Raw genomic sequence first — 20,368 nt, 5'->3', positions numbered from 1 at the left:
GAATCACATTGAGACACTATGAAATACGATTATGGGAATTAATTCAAATATTTCTTGAGGTAACGTAAGCCCTAGGGGCAAAGTATTATGTAAGAAGTTTCAAGTTATCAATGGTATATTGTAGATCAATATTCGTGAATTCAACCAAGTACCGAGTGAAGAACTTCAGTATACTCATATACGCCCAAAGGGACATCTTATCAAGCTCCATATATGAATCCTAGAGATTAGGCACACTTACAAAGTCAAAATTGTACAGGCTGCATGATAAAGGGTAGTAACAGTTACGAGATTGGAAGGATTCCGACTACAAGTTGTGGTGTGAGAAGGAGGCCAAAGGGGGGAATGCCCTAGATTTGGACTCATTCACAAGACAGTCACCTAGATGGAAAGAGAAGTTCTAAATTATTCAAAAGATATAAGTTATGAAAATGATAAGAGCATCAGTCAACATTCGAGGACGAATGTTCCAAAGGGGGGAATAATGTTACGCCCCGCAATATTTCGTCGATGTTATGCTCTGCAGTAATATATATTACGATGATGTTACGCCTTGCAGTATTACATTACAACGATGTTGCACCCTGTAGTATTGTACGTTGGATTTGTCGTAAGGTAATTGACATCAGTCCAAGTAAAAGATTATTTGGAGATTATAAGGATTATGCTATTCCACAAGCGATAAATAAGTGTCATGAAGGATAAAGGGTACACGAAATAAAGAAAACAGTTTCGTTGAAAGTGGCCAATTTGGGTTAAAATACGTGTCGAGCGATAATACCCGATAATTATGGACTAGTACCATGCAAGGTACCATATGACCACAGTAGTACGATGTATAAAATATATTAAAAATAAATAGAATTTTAAGTAATTTGAGACAATTTTTAAATTAAGTGAGTAATTGATTAATTACCGAATAACAGGACATTACCCAATTAACTAATAAGTGGATAAAATTAATAAAATTTTCCCAAAGTAACGTGGCAACCCCATAACATAAAATAAGTGAATCTTACAAGTATTACATAGGTGTCAATATTAGATGGGAGTTTGGCAAAGATTTAGTAGCGTGAGTCATACATTCACTTTGAAGAAAGAAAAGCTTTGTACTTTGAAATGAACAGAAGCCACCCTTTTAATAGAGCCAAAACATAAGCTTTGGTCATTAAAGAGTTTCTCATCCCTCACGGAGACCACTTCAGTTAGCCTATTAAATTTAAGGAGCATCTCTTGTGCTATGTTTTCTCTCTTATGAACATGACCTGCTACTTTACCTATTCCAATGATGATTCTTTTCCCTCCACGAAGAGGAGGTCTCGCAGACCGATAATGGCAGCCAAGAAAAGGTCTGAATGTAGGGATTTTGATATGATATTGGTAGGAGTTATATTTTATTTATTTTTTTAGTATAAAAATAAGTTGAGGTTATTGTAGTTACTAGTCACTTCGGTCATTGCTGACAAGATGCAGCGTTATAAGCTGACTGGCCTGCTCGATATTGTCCAATGGTCCAAGTATGTAAGGCTAAGCCCTTCCTTCATTTTGGCATGATCTCGTCATTATACAAGTTTGATAAAGAGGCATAACAAAAAATTCATATCCTAGAATTTGCGTATATTTTGCTAGTCTCGCAAGTTACGTATATTTTTCTAGTTTTGTAAATTACCATATTCTCCTTATGGGAAATTCATATTTAGTTGAATATTTCCTTTTTCCAGTCAAGAGAGCATAGAGTTTATATATATAGAGTATTACAATATTTTTATTACCATCGAGCTATAACCGATGGGCAGGCCCCTATTAGGCAACCTCTGATCAGATGGGAAGTTATATACCGAGCCTACTATGGTCGAGCACGTATGAGCGAGCCCAGTTGGTCGAGATACAGAGCCTAGTATGGCCGAGCACTTATGAGCGAGCCTACTATGGCAGAGCAGTTATATATATACCGAGCCTACTGTGGCCGAGCGCTTATGAGCGAGCCCAGTTGGTCGATATACAAAGCCTAGTATGGCCGAGCACTTATGAGCGAGCCTACTATAGTAGAGCGCTTATGAACGAGCCTACTATGGAAGAGCAGTTATATATATATACCGAGCCTTATAGGGCCGAACAACTATTTTACTTACTATATTGAGAGAATTGAGTCAGTATCAGCAGGTAAGCATATCTTCAGATTATCTTTGACTTCCAGCTACTTGCATTTATTATATTATCAGTTTAGTTTCAGCTTTCAGTATATTTCCTTACATACTCAATACATTATTTCGTACTGACGTCCCCTTTCTGGGGATGCTGCATTTCATGCGTGCAGGTCAGACAGACAGACGAGTAGGCCTCTTCAATAAGTGTTGCCCGAGTTCAGCTTGATCGGTAAGCTCCATGCCTTTCGGAGTTTCCGGGTCGAGAGCCTTATGTATATCTTGTATATATATGTATATATGTCATGAGTAGGTCGGAGAGCCGTTCCGATCACAGTATATCCATTAGTAGAGGCTTGTGGACATATTTTGTCAGTTAGTACAGTATGTTGGGCTTTCAGGCCTTGTGTGTATATTTGGTTGGTTTGTCGGCTGTAATAAATATGACGGCCTTGTCGGCCAAGTTTTATATTGATATTTAGTCAGCATTCGATGTCATCTTGCAATGTGGCCCATGGCCAAAAGTATGACATCATATGTTCAGAGTCCCTTAGTTGCAAGTTGGTACGCAAGGATAGGTAAGGCACTGGGTGCCGGTCTCACTCCCCCAAGTTCGGGGCGTGACAAAGAATCAATTCCAAACATTAAAGCTTCTATCTTTATTCAATTCTTAAAAAGTCAACAAAAGTAAACCCGAGATCACATGATCACAACCCGATTCAAGGGGTAGATATTGACTACCCATAACTTCACCAGCCCAAATATGTGATCAGATTCAAAAATTGAGTCCAAAACGACTCTCAAATCCCTAATTTTCACTCTCTTAAGTTGTAAGAAAAACCCTCAAATTTTCCTTAAAATTCCATATTTTATGTGTTAATAATCTATGTAGATGCTTAAAATAATATCAAAATAGAGTAGAAATCTCTTACCCAAACTCTTGTATGAAAGCCTTCTTCAAAAATTGCCCTTCTCCAAGTCAAGGATTCAAAATATGATAGAATGGGCTAAAATCCCAAAATAAAAACTTAATATTGTTTATCCAGCACTACCCTTCGGGAATGCTGCCCTAGACTCGCGTTCACGAAGCACAATACATCTACTACCTTAACAGGCCCTACACGAATGCGGTTGACCCTTTGCAAACGTGATGCACTTGTTCCCCAAGCTTACATGAACGCGAGACCATTCCCGCGAACGCAAAGGCTAACCTCCAGCCAACTCCCAGCAAGCTTTGCTTCTATGCAACTGCCACATATCATTGCGAGCGTGAATTCCTTTCCACACACGCGAAGAACAAAAATATTTTGCCTCCAAATAAGCCTCCGCGATCGCGAGCCCTGCTCTGCTATCGCGAAGCACTCCAAACACCAGCGAAAAATTTGCAATCTCCAACAAGCTCCATGTGGTCTAAAATTCACCTAAGCCACTCGGGACCTCGTCCAATCATACCAACAAGTTCATAAATAATTAAAGGACCTATCCAAAGCTTCCAAACACATATGATAACATCACATTAATGAATCAACGATCAACCCTCAAGTTAAACTTCTTTTAAGTTCATAAGCTTCTAAACTTCAAACCAAAGGTTTGATTCACGCCTAACCAATCTGGATTACATCCAAACTTTGCATACTAGTCCCAAATGAATTAATGTACCTATTTCACGTTCTGAAACAAAAATATGAACTTGATATTATCAAAGTCAACTACCGGTCAAACATATGAACCTACCAAACTTTAAAAAATTTACTTTTCTACACTTAGATTCAAAACACCCTAGAAACCTCCCCAAATCCGAACATACACCTAAGTTCAAAATCACCATACGAATCTATTGGAACCATCAAATCATAAGTCCGAGGACATTTACTTGAAAGTCAAATCTTGTTCAACTCTTACAACTTAAGCTTCCAACAATAGAACTATGTATTCCAATTTACTCCAAAATCTTCTCGAAACCAAATCAACCACCCCCGCAAGTTATAAAATAACAATCAAGAATACTGAAAATATCAAATAGGAAAACATGACATAAATACACAAAACGACCGGCTGAGTCGTTACATACATACAAGTCCTAAGTTGAATGATAGTAATTTTCCGGTGTTAAGCTCAGTGAAAACTAAGAATACTTTTGAAGTATTACAAAGTTGTGCTAGAGTTTCTCAAACCTCCTACCGGATGAGGTGGTACAAATATTTTCTAATGACTTGGGTATTTTGGAATGTGACGGGAGCAAATAAGAGAATAAGCAGTGGAAGCTGAGACATAAAAATAATGGCATTAATTGACTTATTGAAACAAGAGTTAAACTGCATAAAGCGGATAGAAATTGTAAGTATATCACACTTGGATATAGGGCCTACAAAATAACTAGCAAACTGCTAGTAATGGCAAGATTTGGCTTAGTTGAGATTCAAACACATACACAGTGAACAAGATTAGGAAATGCTCTCAAATGATATGTTCTCAAGTTAAAGGTAGAAATGATAGATTTGAATGTTTATTGTTTGTCATCTATGGTTCCAAACTTTCAATGCTTTTGTACAAATGAAAACCTCTGGGTTGCTTTGAAAGATGCAGCACAAGGAGTAACTATATCTTGGCTCATTTGTGGGAACTTTAATATGCCTTTATATCCATATGATAGGATCTTTGGAAATCATGTTCACTTTTCTGAAGTGAAAGATTTTTCATATTGCATACATGACTTATTGTTGAATGAACTAGCATGTAAAGGGCAGCACAATACATGGTCAAATAAATAGCAAGGCCCAAATAGAATCTGCAATAGATTGGACAGAGCTTTTGGTAACTATGAACGGATGATGCAATGGGGTCAAGTAGTGCTGGAGTATGATGTGCCCAATATCTCTGATCACTCAGCTATGCTACTTACTCTAGATTTAGCTTATATGAATGTTAAAGTTCCTTTTAGATTCTTCAATGGTTGGGCTGACCATAGCAGGCTTTTATGTGAAAAATATCTGGCAAAAAAATTAGCTAATAGGAAAATGAGGAATGTGTGAATATAAAAAAGGCCATCAGGCCAGAGCTTACGCAATTGAATATGGAAGAGTTCAAATTTGTCTCACAAAGATTATTAAAGTCGGGTCTAATTTGATAGTAATTCAAGAGTAGATGAATTACCAGCGGGATGATGAACTAATAGAATAGAAAAAAGCTACTTTAGTGAAGTTAGAAAAATAATCCATGGTGGAGGAAAATATTATGCAGCAGAAATATAGGGTGTGTTTGATACGAAGGAAAATATTTTCCTGAAAATGTTTTTCAATTTTTCCATGTTTGGTTGGCTTAAATGTTTTGGAAAATATTTTCCTGATGAACAGAGAAGGAAAAACATTTTCCAAAACTCCTTCTCAACCTTCCCCACCCTCACCAACCCACCCCACCCCTTTTCTCCAAAAAAAGTTTTTTTTTTTTTAAATTTCAGTTTTTCCGTTACCACCCACTCTACTACTCCTCCACCCCACAAAAGTTTTTTCTTTTTTTACTTTTTTTTTTTTTGTAATTTTAAATTTCTATTTTTTTATTTTTCTGCACCACCCATTCCACCACCCACCCCATTGCCTCCCACCCTGCACAATTATTTTTTTTTTAACTTTTTCTTTTTGTAATTTTAAATTTCTGTTTTTTTCAATTTTTCGCACCCCTCTCCCACCCTCCCCCCTCCCCCCAGAAAAAATATTTTTTAAATATATTTTTCAATTTTAATTTTTTTATTTATCGGTTTAAAGGTTTAAAATTTTACAAGTTCCAAAGTTATGAGTTCGGAGGATTATGTGTTTGGAAGTTTACGGGTTCGAAATTATAAAGTTTACGGGTTCGAAATTCCGCGGTTTTGAAAGTTTAACGGTTCGAAAATTTATGAAATTTATGCGTTCGGAAGGTTGTTGGTTTGAAAGTTTATGGCTTCATGTTTATTATATCCAAATTATTTATTAATACTCTTGAGAAGTCATTTTCCTTAATTTGCGTACCTACACCGGAAAATGAATAAGATTACTACTTATTTTCCAATAAAATATTTTCTTGGAAAACATTTTGCGGTATACCAAACACACCCATAGAGCTAAATAAATACAACTTGGTGACTCAAATACCAAGTACTTTACTGCTTTGCTCAAAGAGGAGCCAGAGGAACAAATCAAAATCAAGGAGCTTACTGCTTTAGATGGATCCAAACTAACTACACTAGGAGACATCAAAGATGAAATTGTACAAGTTTACAAAACTTTGATGGGATCAGCAGCCCAAATACCACCAGCTATGAGCAGACTGACAATGAAGAATGGTAATGTCATGTTTCACCAGTAGAAGCTTGAGTCTGTGCGCGGAAGTAATAGAGGGTCGCAATGCTACTTTCTTTAAGAAGTCATGGCACATTATCAAGGAAGAAGCGATAAGGGTTGTAAAGGAGTTTTTCACGATTGAAAGATGTACAAGGATATTAATTGTACAGTTATAAATCTAATACCAAAAAATAAAAATTCAAACACTGTCAAAGATACAGATCAATTGTCTGTTGTATTGTCTTATACAAGTTGATCTCCAAGGTGCTGACATCAAGGATCAAAAAGGTTATATTAGATGTTATATGTGATACACATGCTGGTTTTATACCTCGGAGAAAAATAGGGATAACACTACTCTAGCTCATAAATTAGTTAAGTCATAAATTAAAATTGACCCACAAAAGGCTTATAATTCTGCGGAATGGGTTTATTTAGAGCTAGTAATGATAGAATTAGGTTTTCCTAGCTAGTTTACAACATGGGTCCTTGAATGTGTTAATTATATCATCCTAATTAATGGTGAACCATCACAACCTTTCGATGTTGTTAAAGAGCTTAGGCAAGGGGATCATATGTATTCTTTTCCGTTTGATGTTGAAATGGAATACCTGAGCAGATGTTTAAGAGGCTAGCATAGGTGAAGGGGTTATGTACTTTGGAGGAGTTTCACAAGCTAAAAAGGAAAGAATTCTTCAGCATTTTGGTTTCTCGAGTGGTGAATTGCCTTTTAAGTATCTTGATATCCCATTATCTACATAGAAATTGTCTATAATTCAATGACAACCCCAGATTGAGAAGATAGTTACAAAATTTTCATCTTGGACAACTATCAAAACTATGCCACATAATTTTTCTCATTAGATAGCTTGGTGATTAATACAAATGATAGTTACCCAAAAAACAAATGTATGCCACATGAGATGTTGGCTGTCGTTGACGGGGTTAACGGACCAATGGGTATTCTTAACAACTTTGCTAACGGCATGGGTATTTTTGTCCCCACGGCATAACGGATGTTAAAGGTAGACTATTTTTGTAAGTAGAGGTAAATCTGACCCTTTTCCCTTTCTTTAATAAGGTATCATCTGACATAACGTCCAACGCATAGCAAAAAAACCCTATTACTTTTTTGTTTGCATGTATACAGCAGATGGTGTAAATGCAAAACATGATAAAACATATCTTCACTTGCTAATAAGAGACTTTGTTAGTCTACTATGGACAGTATCTAATCTGAAGGTATATATCAGTAGTTGTCAGGTCAAGTCCTTTGATAATAAACAGTACTTGAACTTTACTTCAACATAATGTTGGAACTTGATGGAAATATCACTTCCACAATCTGATTAAATTGTTGACACCGGCAGAAGCTACTAGACCAGTGGACCGTGATGCTGCTAAACTATTCACAGGTTCTTCAAGCAGAATCATCATCTTGTTGTCAGCCATATGCCAAAGCTCCAGGCACTAGACAGGATTTGTATGTTTACTAAAAGGGACACTGGTCACAGCAATCAAACACGCATATCAATAATCTCCTAACGACAGCCCATGTAACCCCCCCCCCCCCAAACCCCCCAACCTTTAATTTTCTTTCTTTCTTTCTTTCTTTGTTCTTTTTCCTTTAATTTACAGTAATGTTGCATGTTCTCTTTATCTTGCAGCATGTAATGAACATGCAGTCAGGATGTTATTGAAACAACCAACTTTGCATATAAATTGTGAACCTCCACGAGTTCATGTGATAATTAGCCAATGGATGCAACTCACAGAATTGATGACACAAAAAGAAAGAACTACCTACCTGATATGAACCAAGGACCAATACAGAAGGGTAACAAGGATGAAAAGTGCAGCAACGAAATTTTTTGCCTTTTACGCTTCGCTCATGCATGCACTGTTGCTCTCCACTAGAGCCAATCTTCCAAACTTGTACCATATCCTCACTGAGTGATGCTAGATACTCACCGGAACTGCTCCAGCATATAGCTTGGATTTTGGAAATGTGACCCTGCATAGAGGCCCCCAAAGAAAAAGAAAAGTCGTCACAACTTGAACAACAACAACACAAAACCCAGCCATCAGTGGGTCAGTGGGTCTGGAGAGGGTAATGTGTACGCAAACCTTACCCCCATTTCCTAATAAAAACTCGTATAAATATGACGATAATAGAGAATCTATAAGTAATTAGACAAAATCTGGCACTGCCGCTAAGAAAGTGAGAGCCTATGGTTAACTAATGAGCATCATTTAGCGTCTCATAGGAGATGTTGAAACATATAGCTATATGGAAAAATCATATAGTCCTCAAAATAACAGATATTAACTGGAAGAATTTCCAATAAAATTAATGTGTAGGTAGAAGCTTTATTGTTCGGATGGAAATTGCAAGCTAAGAGAAAGACCAACAATGCTTAAGCCAAAACCACATAAAGGTACAGAAAAAACTATAAGAGCATGGATCACTAACACATTGCAGTATAATTAAGTCTAGAAAGGCCTGAAATGCTTTGATCATCATAAGATCATGTAGCAAGCTTTAGTTAAGAATAAGAAGGTGCAAGTCACTTATAGGATACAAGAAGCAACAACATAATGCAAAAGGAGGAAAAGAACTCAAGTTGTGCTCATCATTAAATCTAATGTCATTCTGTAGATCACTACATTGCAACACAGAAGCCAATATCCTAAGGAAACTCTACTTTTATAAGCCCATGAAAATGGTCAGATATTCAAGTGTCCAAAATGACCCATTCACAGGTTTCAGTCTCCAGTCGGTTATAACCTGAGCTATTTAGGGAAAAGCTAAAAAAGAAACCCTCCACTCGGCTTTCTACCTTGCCTGCCACGGGATGCAATGTAGAAGTTTTGGTTCAATTAGAATACATAAGACTTTGTGGGGCAAATAGAACGACTGAGAAGAGGTTGACCAAGCCAATATAATGACGGTTTAAGGAAAAAGATCAAAAAGCATCAGGATAAAATAATGATTGCCAAAACTTGAAAATATATTCCGAGATATCATATTAAAAACTTAAAATACAAAACAATTTTAAAAACTTAGGGAAACGAAAGTGGTGCGAAAATGGCCCAACCTTCAAAGGATATCTACAGGTTTGAGTTGTCTCCACATCTATTAACGATACGCCATTCGCAACAGCAGCTGCAAGGTACTTCCCACGATTAGGCTGAAATCTAACTACAGTTGCACCAACCTGAAATTTGTGGGAGCTGATAAGTAGTGATGTACATAAAAGATTCTGTTACTGAAATACAGAAATAGGGACCAGAATATCATCATTTCGCAGCTGAACCTACTAGATTGAGGTATCAAATAAAGGTCTATCAATACCTTTGACACTCCTGCACAACCACCATTCTTAATGTTCCAGTATCGAATTGTACTAACATTGTCACAAGAACAGATGAGGTCCTCCTTGGTTGGATGAAAGTCAAGTGACATAACAGAGGCAGAATGGCCAGTAAAACATCGTATTGAGTGGCCTGGCTGCAAGGATACGACAAACTCTAATTTTTACGGGCTTGAACTATACTTATCAAAATTCATCAAAACAAATTAAGTTAAGTGCATGTACAAATGGATTGACAGTGTTCCGTCAAAGAACAAAAGGCCACTATCTACGATGTTTGGTCAGCTCAAGGATGGAATCTCACTTATAGAAGATTTTTAAATGATTGGGAGATCACCAGAATCACAGACTTCTACAACACACTCAATCAGTTTACGGGGGTGAATTTGAATGTTGATAAGGCATGGTGGCTGGGGCACAGTTCAGGAAGGTTCTCTGTTAAATCTTCTTATCAAGTACTTAATCAAACAAACATAATGACTGATCTTTGGCCATGGAAACACATATGGAAAGTCAAGATCCCTTACAAAGTGGCATGTTTTGTTTGGTTGGTAGTTAAACAGGCATGTTTAACACAGGACAATTTGAAGAAACGGGGTGTGCAATTGTGCTCAAGATGTCATCTATGTGGAAGAAAAGCAGAAACTAATAGTCACCTGTTCTTACACTGCACAGTGACTGCTCAAATTTGGAACATATTCCTAGCTCTAACAGGGATACACTGGGTCATGTCAAATAGCACCAAGGACATGCTGTGATGCTGGAATAAGGTGAGAAGAAGTGCAAGTGAGAAGAATAGTTGGGATCTGATTCCTGCCTGCATATGGTGGACTATCTGGAAAGAGAGAAATTCAATATGTTTTGAAGACAATGCCAGCTCAACTCAGAAGATAAAAATGAATTGCCTACTATTATTCATTTTTGGTGTAAACAAGAATACACAGTGGACACAGACGCTTTAATAGATGTTTTAGGGACTCTGTAAGAAGATAGGAATTTTAGTTATATAGTTTGGTCCATTCCTCTGTAATTATGGCCAGCACAGCCTTTGTGCTTCTGAATATAAAAATTGTTACCATCTAAAAAAAAAAAAAATATATATATATATATATATAGTTTCAGCAAACTAGAAAATAATATATATTTTGTACGCTAAATTTGAGCAGAAAATTTCCAACCAATACGCAGAGATTCATCTGAGAGAATGTTCTATCACGATTGAAGAGTAATAGTCCTATCATCCGAGTAATGAAGACATAGAATGACTTACATTGTGAACATCCCAAATTTTGATAGTCTTATCAAGGGAAGAAGAAGCAAGCCGTGGCAATCTTGGACCAAACCGAACATCTGTAATTGCATCAGAGTGTTCCTCAAGTATGTACTTTTGCTCTTGTGAATCTGTGCACCATAATACAACCTACACCATTGCAGAGTAGAAACTATAACACCCAAAAGGACCCCAACAGCTAACCACAATTCAGATATGAACTCCTTATTTCACTGGTTTGTAAGACTGTTTCTTGAATACATGATAATTTACCATCTCAAGATTCAATATCACTACCTCTTTATCCCCACCAATTTCACTGGTTTGTAAGACTGTTTCTTGAATACAAGATAATTTATCACCTCAAGATTCAATATCACTACCTTTTTATCCTCACCATTTGCTATCAGCTTTCCATCTGATGAAAGATCGCAGCAATTAACTGTACCGGAACGGAAAGTCCCAATTTCCAAGAGTGCAATATCTATATTGCAGAAAAAAGAACGAAAAGTAAATAGCAAGAGTAGCAAACAGCACATCCAGAAAAAGCCAATATATTGAAGTCAGCATCAGTTGAAACATTTACTGGTGCCTAAGCAACGCGAGATTGTGCTTTCAGTATCTGCATTGTCAGAAAGGAAGAACTCTACAGAGCTATCCACAGATCCATGGTTTATGAGAGGAACAACATCAGCCTGCATTCGCAGACATATTTGGTTAGTTTGATTGTGCATCAATAGAACCACCATCTCTTAATTTGGAGAAAGAATGAGGACAATGGATATAATCCCACAAGCGGGGTCTGGGGAGGGCAGTGTGTACTCAGACCTTACCCCTATCTTGTGGAAATAGAGAAACTGGTTCCAATAGATCCTTCGCTCAGGAAAGCATAAGCACCACATTAATGAAAAGAAAACAAGTACGGACAACACTGAGAAGCCATGGATTGATATTATGTTAATATAGTATTAAAGCCAGTTTGAAGTCTTGGCCTGTTTTGGAAGTTTGACTTAGTTTTCTCCTGGTGTGTGAAACCAGTGGAGTTAAGATATCAAGTAAAGACTTCGCATGAAAATTGAACATCATATATTGATATAATCCATGGTTGGATTAGCATTTCCTTTGTACCAAATTCACTCAGGGCTATCTGTTTACTGTTTCTATTATCTCATTACAAGAATATTAGAAGAGTGACAGCCAGGCATTTCCCGATGCAATACTACTTTTATGGCGTCAATCAAAGAAAATCAGACTAAACTTGTTCCCCAGCACATTATCCTTATTTGACTAGCTGATTAATACTATGAGATTAGTTAATTAATTGGAAAAAAAGGGGAAACTTTTTAATTGAATCCTGGCTGCACAGAGTCCTCAACAAATTGTAAGTAATAGGGGAAATAATCCGTACAATTTCAGTTGATACCAATGTAGGTGAGAAAACAGCATCACTGACATAAACACAAGCTTTATAAGAATTATCATCATGACGCAATGCAGGCATCGATATCACATCTTCTGCACTGGGTACTGGCAGTGTAGTGGGCGCCGAACTTGGTAACAGACTGGTGTTGTTTGCAGTCCCTAAGCTGTTAGTCTGACCTGACGACATGAACTGCTTTCTCTTTTTCGTAGCATGGTTCTTTGAAGTAAACATGATAATGAAATCACACGAGGACGCCATAGTACAAGGACAAAAGTATATCCTTCACTAAACTTTCACATATGTAAGAATATGATGGATAGCAATGTCAGCTAATAGCCACAAATATAAATCAGACACAACTTCACTTGAATCAGTGACACCAAAATTTCGCTAAGAATCATCAAAGTAGGGAACTAAGAAAAAAGAACAAAGATACTGAACAAATATACCTAATGATATGAAACTCAATGAAATCTGACGATGAAGTTAATCTGTAAGTCTTAACAGTAAATCTCATAGAGCCATCATTAGAATTTGTAAAGTGTCACACATTGGTTAAGAGAACGAGATGTTGTCTATTTATATATTCTGGGGCAATCATCACCTCATAAGCTAGCTTTTGAGTTTGAGTTAGGAGAAGATCTATTTTCGTATCATGTTATCAGAGTCAAACCCATCTCTATTCTTGGTTAACCCAAGTTGGGCCCATATTATGTTGTCACGCTCCAGATGTCGGTGTAAAGTGTCCCACATTGGTTGAGAGAATGGGATGTTGTCTCTGCATATGGTCTTGGTCAATCCTTACCTTATTAGCTAGCTTTTGGGATTGAGTTAGGCTAAAATATCTAAAAATAGGAGCAAAAACTTGGCTTCCAGCGGGGTTAGGATAATAATCTATTTGAAGTCCCCCCCCCCCCCCCCGAAAGTAATGAGGGGCAGGAAGCAGACACCACGCATTGAACCAGTTCCTTTTCATCCTTTAAAGCTTACTGCTGGGTAAAGTAGGAACATCTGGAATACATCATGGCACTCATTACTTCATCGTTGTACAAATAATCCATCAATAATAATAATAATGAAAAAACAAAGACATTTATAGAAATTTAATAGTATGTGCTAAACTGAAAGAAAATATATGACAGAAACTCATTCAAAAAGTGCTTGTTGGAAATTATATGGGGAGAGGGATGCAGGGTTTGTAGGAATATTTGAAATTTGTACACATTACACGAAACAATCGCACCTATTACTCCTCCAACTTCATATGAACAATTAATAACTCTAATGGATAGGATATTTAATGGGTCTGAGGTAAAAGCTAACCTGATCATCACCTCCAGAGGTGTTTAACAAGCTAACCTCCATGGTGGTGCTGCCACTAGCAACGCTCTTATCTTGTTGTTGGATGCTGGAACTAGGATTTTCTGGATGCTTGCCAAGAAGTGCAGACCGTTGACCTTGTTCCTGACTTTGATTAGTGTTCTGCAATTGCAGCATAAGCTCATCATTTCCCTAGCACTTTTTTACAAGAATAGATATCTTTCTAAAGACATCAAATACTAAGTATATCAAATAAAACAGGAACCTTCAGCATAGCTGAATCTGTGAGAGAGAAAAGGGGAAGACCCACTTGAACTGGCAAATCTCTGTCCAATACTATGTTCCCGCCGAAGTTTGAAAGGTCACCTTGATTCATATCCATATACTGGTCACTAAGCAGCATATGAACTTGTTGCTGAAGCTGTTGGGAGGGATGAGACAGGTGAGTAGTAGAGCTTTGTTGCTGAATAAGTCCAGACTGAAGCTGTTCTAGTCCCTATATACGGGGATATTAGTCAGTACATAGAAAGCATCCATGCCAGTGTCAATTGTAAACAGGTTGCATGTTGGAACTGCACAAATTCAGTCCAATTATAGCGACATTAAAGACTCAAAAAAATGTTTTCTTTCTCTGTTTGACTGTTTCTGATCTTCTCGTGGTTCAAATCTAGGTTGCTCGAACTTGGGTGAGAGTGTCCGGTATGGGTGCGGATCTAGAGGTCGGATCCTTAATGAAGATTCGGGGGTACGGATCCAGATACTAATACGGATGTGGGGATTCAGCTATACGGAAAACTTACAAGATATTCCGAGAAGCAGAAAATAGTGATCAAGAGGAGAATCCAAGAAGCAGATAATAGGAAAAGGATTGACGTAGAAATTTCTATATACGAGGTATTCCATTTTCTTCAATTTCACCCTAGCTTCTGTTTTGATTTAAAAAATCATTATATCTGTCACGAATTTCTCCATCTATTTTGGTCAAATTACCCAAAATGAGTTGACCAGATCCGGTACGGATTCCACACCCACACCACGTTGTGCCGACACGGATGCAACATGAAAAGTGAGGAGTCCGAGCAACTTAGGTTCAAATTATATTTTAGGGTACTCAACTAATTATACTCACTACGTTCAATTACAAATAAAAGCCAAGTGAAGCTGGACAAAAGTGCTTTAATTTCGATCTGAATGCTTCTGGTCTTCTCGTGGTTCAAGAAACGTTTTAGGGAACTGAACAAATTACACTCGTTAGAGTCCTCAGATGCAAATTTTGTCTACGACTATAGATGAAAATATACGCAATTGCATAATAAAAGGAAATACTTCCACATTCTTCCAAAAATATTTCTGGGATCAAGTGATAACACTTTATTTCTCTGTAAACACCTAAGATACACTCATGTCCAACATCCAGCGTATATTGACCAGATATATGCCATAGGCTTCGAACATCTGTGAACAAAATTGCAGATTTCACAACTAGCGAAAAGCTTCTCTAATGTTAAGTACCCAATGAAGGAGAAAATTTCCAAAAGAACATGTACAGTTACTATCATTTTATAATTAAAAGGACATGGATAAGCATTGTTTCACTCTTAAGTGATATATTCAATCATGTCATTGTGACTTTCATATACCACAGAGTTGAGTGCTTCAGCACCTTGAAAACTATTTTACAGCCTGATTATTGGACTTTCTTCAACATTACATTTTGGTGGATATTGGAAAAAGCACAGATAATAACCTTACCATAAAGGGCCATCCTTTCAAAAGCAAACTGTTTACTCCATGATCTGCTCCTGAATCAAATAAGAAGGTGAATTAGCTACACCATTCTCCCTTTTTCTCATTTAAATGGGATGGAGGAGGGGTATATCGAAGCTAGACTGATAAACATACAACTGAAAAAAACATTGGTAGAAAACAAACTCAAAGGTCGAACACCATTATTTATTAATTCTTGACCAATAATCATTCAAGTTTATGCATGTTATCAAGACTTAAATTTCAAGAGAAAAGTGAAATTAACTTTTCTGGAAGAAATAGAACAGATCTTCATTTTTTTCATGCTAAAATTAATCTTCACAAATTCATGCTACAGCAGTACACTGGTCTTCATCATGTTTAGAGCACTCATAAACAAGCAGAAGCTCCTACTTTAACTTCAAATCACAAAGAAGAGACTTTTACTGCATCACGGGCAGTCATCATTCAAAATGATTCTATCTAGTTTAACCTGACACAATATTGACAATTTTGATTATTGTTTAAAGTGAATTTGCTTTCATCTTGTTGAGAAGGGTGTGACTTGACCTGTAGCTGATGTGGCACTTATCCAAGTGACAGGCTGTTAGAGATTAGTTAGAGTCTGTTATAGGTTGTTAGTAGGTTAATGATAGTTAAAGTTAGGGTTCCTTTTCCCTTCCTAAACTTGCTCTCTATTTTTTCTTCTCTCTAGAATTAGGGTTCCTTTGCTATAATTAGAAACATGCCGCATCTAAAACCTCAAACAGGAAAACCATATGTTCAAAGCTCATTACTTCAATAAAGGATTTAATTGCTAATTGTTAATACCAGAAACTTCAGTGAGTGCTTTACCTGACTCGGCAGCTTTGAAATTCAAAGATGGATTCATCATATTTGTTAAGCTCTGGTCCAGCTTCAGACAACAGAAAAACTAAGCAGTTAGAGCAAAATGTTGCTATCAATTGCCTTTCCACTTCTTTTTTTTATGAGAAATGTTTATTTTTCTCAGGTTTCTTAGTATTTTATATATTTCTATTTATCATTCCATTTTTATACTTGCTTTTTGGCAGGAGGAAGATAGTTACTTGAGGGACACGGAGTTGCTGATCTTGATCAATTAGTGGAGGAAAAAAACTTAAATTACCACCAGGAACACTGTGTTGTATTTGCCTGAAATAAAACAACAATGACACTAAGGTAAACAGACGTCCTGCCATGAGAGCACCAGCAGACTTGGTTCAAACAGAGTACCCCGAGTGCTGGTCCCCATAGGTATCCAGATTTGATATGACGCTGTGATTTGCATCTAAATGCTGACCAAAACTTCCACTACTCCTTGTGTTTGCGGGTGTCTATAAAAATAAAAATGAAGAAAGAATGATTCAGATATGATGGCTCAAAAAGGAGGACAGGAATGAGAGAACTAGTAGAGCAATTGTTATAACTTTAAGTTTCGCACACCTTATTAGCCTCAGATAGGGGATTCCTCTGAGCTGGAGGGTAATTCTCGTAAACCCTTTTGGTTAAAGCATTTGTTGTCCCTGGACTTTGTTTTGTGATAACCTCATTGGTAGTCCCCCTGAGAAGCTGAGTATCGTCACCTTGCTGTTGCTTTTGTAGGACACCCTTCTGTTGCTGTTGTTGTTCCAATGTTTTCATCATTTGAACCTGCAACCCCAAAATCAGGAAAATAGATACTTTAACACTTTGTATAAATCGGCCAGGCCAGCTGAAAATAAATTTTTTAGAAAAATACATTAAAATGTGATTTTTATAAACATATGGACACACATAAATAGGACAAAACTAGTTGTTAAAACTGTGTAACACATTGCAAGCATACCGCATTGTAAGATCCAGTAGTGCTTGAAACAGGGCTCTTAAACCGAACAATGAAAACATCCCAAAAGACTGACCACCATTCAAGAAGAAAACCAGCCGGAGCATCTATAGCTGGAAAACAAATGTTTATTCAAGAAAGCCAAAATCAAAATTGGAAAAGCTGAAGGAACTAAACTGGTTGTATTACTTACCAGTACGGTTGGTGACAACTTGTGCTTCAGCTTTAAATGTCCTAGCGGAAGCACCTAGTTTTCTCTTCACTAGATAATCATGTATATAAATATCCAACCTGTTGTGAGTTGTCCATCAAAATTAAAACTTAAAGCGAAAAATCTACATTATGATATTATGTAAAACAAGACGTCAAGAATAACAGGAAACCACAAGCATCTACAAAAAGCACTATAATCTACAAAAAGCACATATCACTTTTAAAAACATCCATTGGGGTTAAAACCCACATTATTAGACGTAAACCCACAAAGAAATCATTACAATACCCATTCAGCAAGAGAGAAAAAAACATCCACATACAGAGCCCAGGGCGAAGCTAGAGCCTTGTAAGGGTGGTCAATTTGACCACCCTTTGTCGGAAAATTATACTATATATATAGGTAAAATATTGGATTTTAAAGGTATATAATATATGTTTAACACCCTACTTCTTTTCAAGTATGAACAACTTTGTAAAAATTTCTGGCTTTGCCACTAAGAGAGGCCATTACCTTTTATATGAAGAAAGAGGCTAAGAACCAGAATAAAAAAGTGATGGCTGAAACCCCATCTCCAATAGATGTAAAAGCAGAAGAACCCAAAATCACATGCATACAACAAAAGAAATTTAACAAGGAAATGAAGTACACCCACAAAAATGCAAGAAGAGTGTAAGAGAAGCAGCTGGAATATAATATTATTAGAAAGTCTCTCACATTTTATCAGCTTCCATGGTGGTTGATTTTGATAGTCTCCAGGGACCTCAAAGACTGTGAAGAAGAAGAAGAAGAAGAATGTCTGCCTACTGATTTACTTTAAGCTTTCTTTGAATGCTGCCTACTACACGACAAAAATAGGCAAAACAAAAGGGCAAAATCACAGTCCCTAAATAGAACATGCAAAGCATGGGCTCAACATTTTAAACTAAGAACTACGATTTGATGGTCAAAGGATAGTAAATTTATTAAGTATTTCCTTTGTTTCAAATTTAAATCACACATTTTGTTTATCCAAAGTTAATTTGATTAAATTTTGAAGCTAAATTAAATTAGTTCAACTTAATATTTTAAAATTAAAATTAAAATATTCAAAAACTACACGAAAAGTGCTATAAATTACAATTTTTCTCATGTTAATTTGATAACAAAATATATTTTAAAATGTTGGTCAAACTTTATATAGTTGGACTCTCGATAAGCAAAATGTATCATTTAAATTGAAACAGAAGGAGCATATTTTATTGGAATTTTGACTAATATAGAGTAAAAACAACAACAATAACATACACCATTGTTATCCCACAAAGTAGGATCTGAGGAGCGTATAATGTAGGCAGGCCTTATCCCGACCTTTGTGGAGATTGAGAGTATCTTTTCTGGTAGACCCCAACTCAAAGAAAATTAAAAGAGGCGGATACAACAAGTGTAACTACAGCAAGATAAAGAGAAAAGGCGATAAGATGATAAGGTTATAGAATAATTAAATGGAAAGAAACAAGATATAGCAAAAGAAATCCACGGATAGGAAGCTACTAAAATATGACACAAGAATAACACTACCAACATGCAAAGGAGACATGCATGCCTATCTACTAACCTTCTACCATAATTCTCAACCTCCACACCCGTGTATCAAGGGTCATGTCCTAAGTGAGCTGGAGCAGCACTGTGTCATGCATAATCACCTCTTCTTCATACTTCTTAGGCCTACCTCTACCTCTCTCTTAGCCCCACCATGACCAACCTATCACACCCCTTAATTCGAGCATCTATGCACCTCCTCTTCACATGTTTGTACCATCTCATTCTAACTTCTTACATCTTGTCTTCCACGGGGTCACTCCCACCTTGTTTCGAATAGCTTCATTCCTAATCTTATCTCTCCTGATATGCCACACATCCATCTCAACATCCTCACTTCTGCTACTTTCATCTTCTAGATATGTATGTTCTTGACAGGTCAATACTCCGTCCCATACAATATAGTCGGTGTTACGACCCAAAATCCAATTAGTTGTGATGGTACATAACTCAACCCGCTAGGTAAGCCAAGTATCCATAAACACAATCCAAATAAAAGTAACATGAAATAAATGATGAAATAATTGAATTTTTATAAATAACCCAAGGACTGGTAGTATAAGTTATGAGCCACTAAGACTTAGATTTACAAAACGGAAATGAAATAATTACAACATCTGTTTGGAATGTACATTAGCAGAATATAAATATAAAGCTACCAAGGACAAGTGATAGCCATAACTGGAATACAGGTATATCTTCATTGCTAGCTCCCGCCATACACAACAACATCAACTCCAAAATCTGCACGCAAGGTGCAGAAGTGTAGTATGAGTATAACTGACTCCATGTACTCAATAAGTATCTTAACTAACCTCGGGAAGTAAAAAAAGCAAGAATTATAAATGATACCTGGTATCATCTATACAACTCATAATTTCAATAAGTATAGAACATATATATGATCAAACCAGGAAATCTCAGGTAAAACCATCTTGACGCTTACAATTCATTATTTTAAAGTATTCTTCTCAGTCAACAATCTAGCATATAAGAAAGATATGCAAGTAAAGCGGGTAAACAGTCAAGGAAATTGCAAGTAAAGATGAAATGTAATAATGACGGGGTCATAGACATCTAGCCCAATCATATCACACATGAGAAAATAAACAAGAATACATGTATGTGATGAATGAA

At 36.7% G+C, this 20,368-nt stretch overlaps 1 protein-coding gene and 1 long non-coding RNA gene across 9 annotated transcripts; one reads left to right on the top strand and one right to left on the bottom strand.

Annotated features, from left to right (window-relative positions):
• Nucleotides 1–1,107: 1,107 nt before the first annotated feature.
• Nucleotides 1,108–2,615, top strand: LOC142176679 (uncharacterized). Its single transcript, XR_012705401.1, has 2 exons — nt 1,108–1,349; nt 2,318–2,615. It is a non-coding gene; the product is annotated as an uncharacterized LOC142176679 (long non-coding RNA).
• A 4,878-nt stretch (nt 2,616–7,493) lies between these two features.
• On the bottom strand, nt 7,494–18,528 carry LOC107814181 (transcriptional corepressor LEUNIG-like). Of its 8 annotated transcripts, none has more exons than XM_075244471.1 (18): nt 18,368–18,520; nt 17,630–17,727; nt 17,440–17,543; nt 17,058–17,264; nt 16,848–16,948; nt 16,682–16,766; nt 16,449–16,509; nt 15,600–15,649; nt 14,113–14,343; nt 13,851–14,009; nt 12,513–12,743; nt 11,691–11,799; nt 11,488–11,588; nt 11,105–11,254; nt 9,816–9,971; nt 9,559–9,678; nt 8,268–8,474; nt 7,494–7,930 (listed from the first exon to the last, which is right to left on the bottom strand). In XM_075244471.1, the coding sequence occupies exons 1-18, from the start codon at nt 18,382–18,384 to the stop codon at nt 7,793–7,795; spliced, it is 2,325 nt and encodes a 774-aa protein (XP_075100572.1). In that variant the 5' UTR covers nt 18,385–18,520; the 3' UTR covers nt 7,494–7,792. The 8 variants fall into 8 exon arrangements, with proteins under 8 accessions (XP_075100572.1, XP_075100571.1, XP_075100573.1 ...); XM_075244470.1 differs by having other exon boundaries at nt 17,440–17,549; nt 18,368–18,519; XM_075244472.1 differs by having other exon boundaries at nt 14,158–14,343; nt 17,440–17,549; nt 18,368–18,519.
• Between the last annotated feature and the right edge of the window lie 1,840 nt (nt 18,529–20,368).

The sequence above is a fragment of the Nicotiana tabacum genome, chromosome 22, assembly GCF_000715075.1.
Source record: "Nicotiana tabacum cultivar K326 chromosome 22, ASM71507v2, whole genome shotgun sequence".
NCBI classification, from domain to species: domain Eukaryota; kingdom Viridiplantae; phylum Streptophyta; class Magnoliopsida; order Solanales; family Solanaceae; genus Nicotiana; species Nicotiana tabacum.
The sequence above is the reverse complement of the archived record's forward strand: the minus strand, read 5'-3'. Positions and strand labels throughout refer to the sequence as shown.

Bases quoted from the DNA above. Each gene is read 5' to 3' on its own strand.
- LOC107814181 (XM_075244470.1), bottom strand. The intron at 16,767-16,847 runs GTACTCTGTTTG...GTTTTATTTCAG, and splicing joins TATGGGGACCAGCACTCGGG to GCAAATACAACACAGTGTTC. The intron at 14,010-14,112 runs GTTCCTGTTTTA...CTGCAATTGCAG, and splicing joins CAGATTCAGCTATGCTGAAG to AACACTAATCAAAGTCAGGA.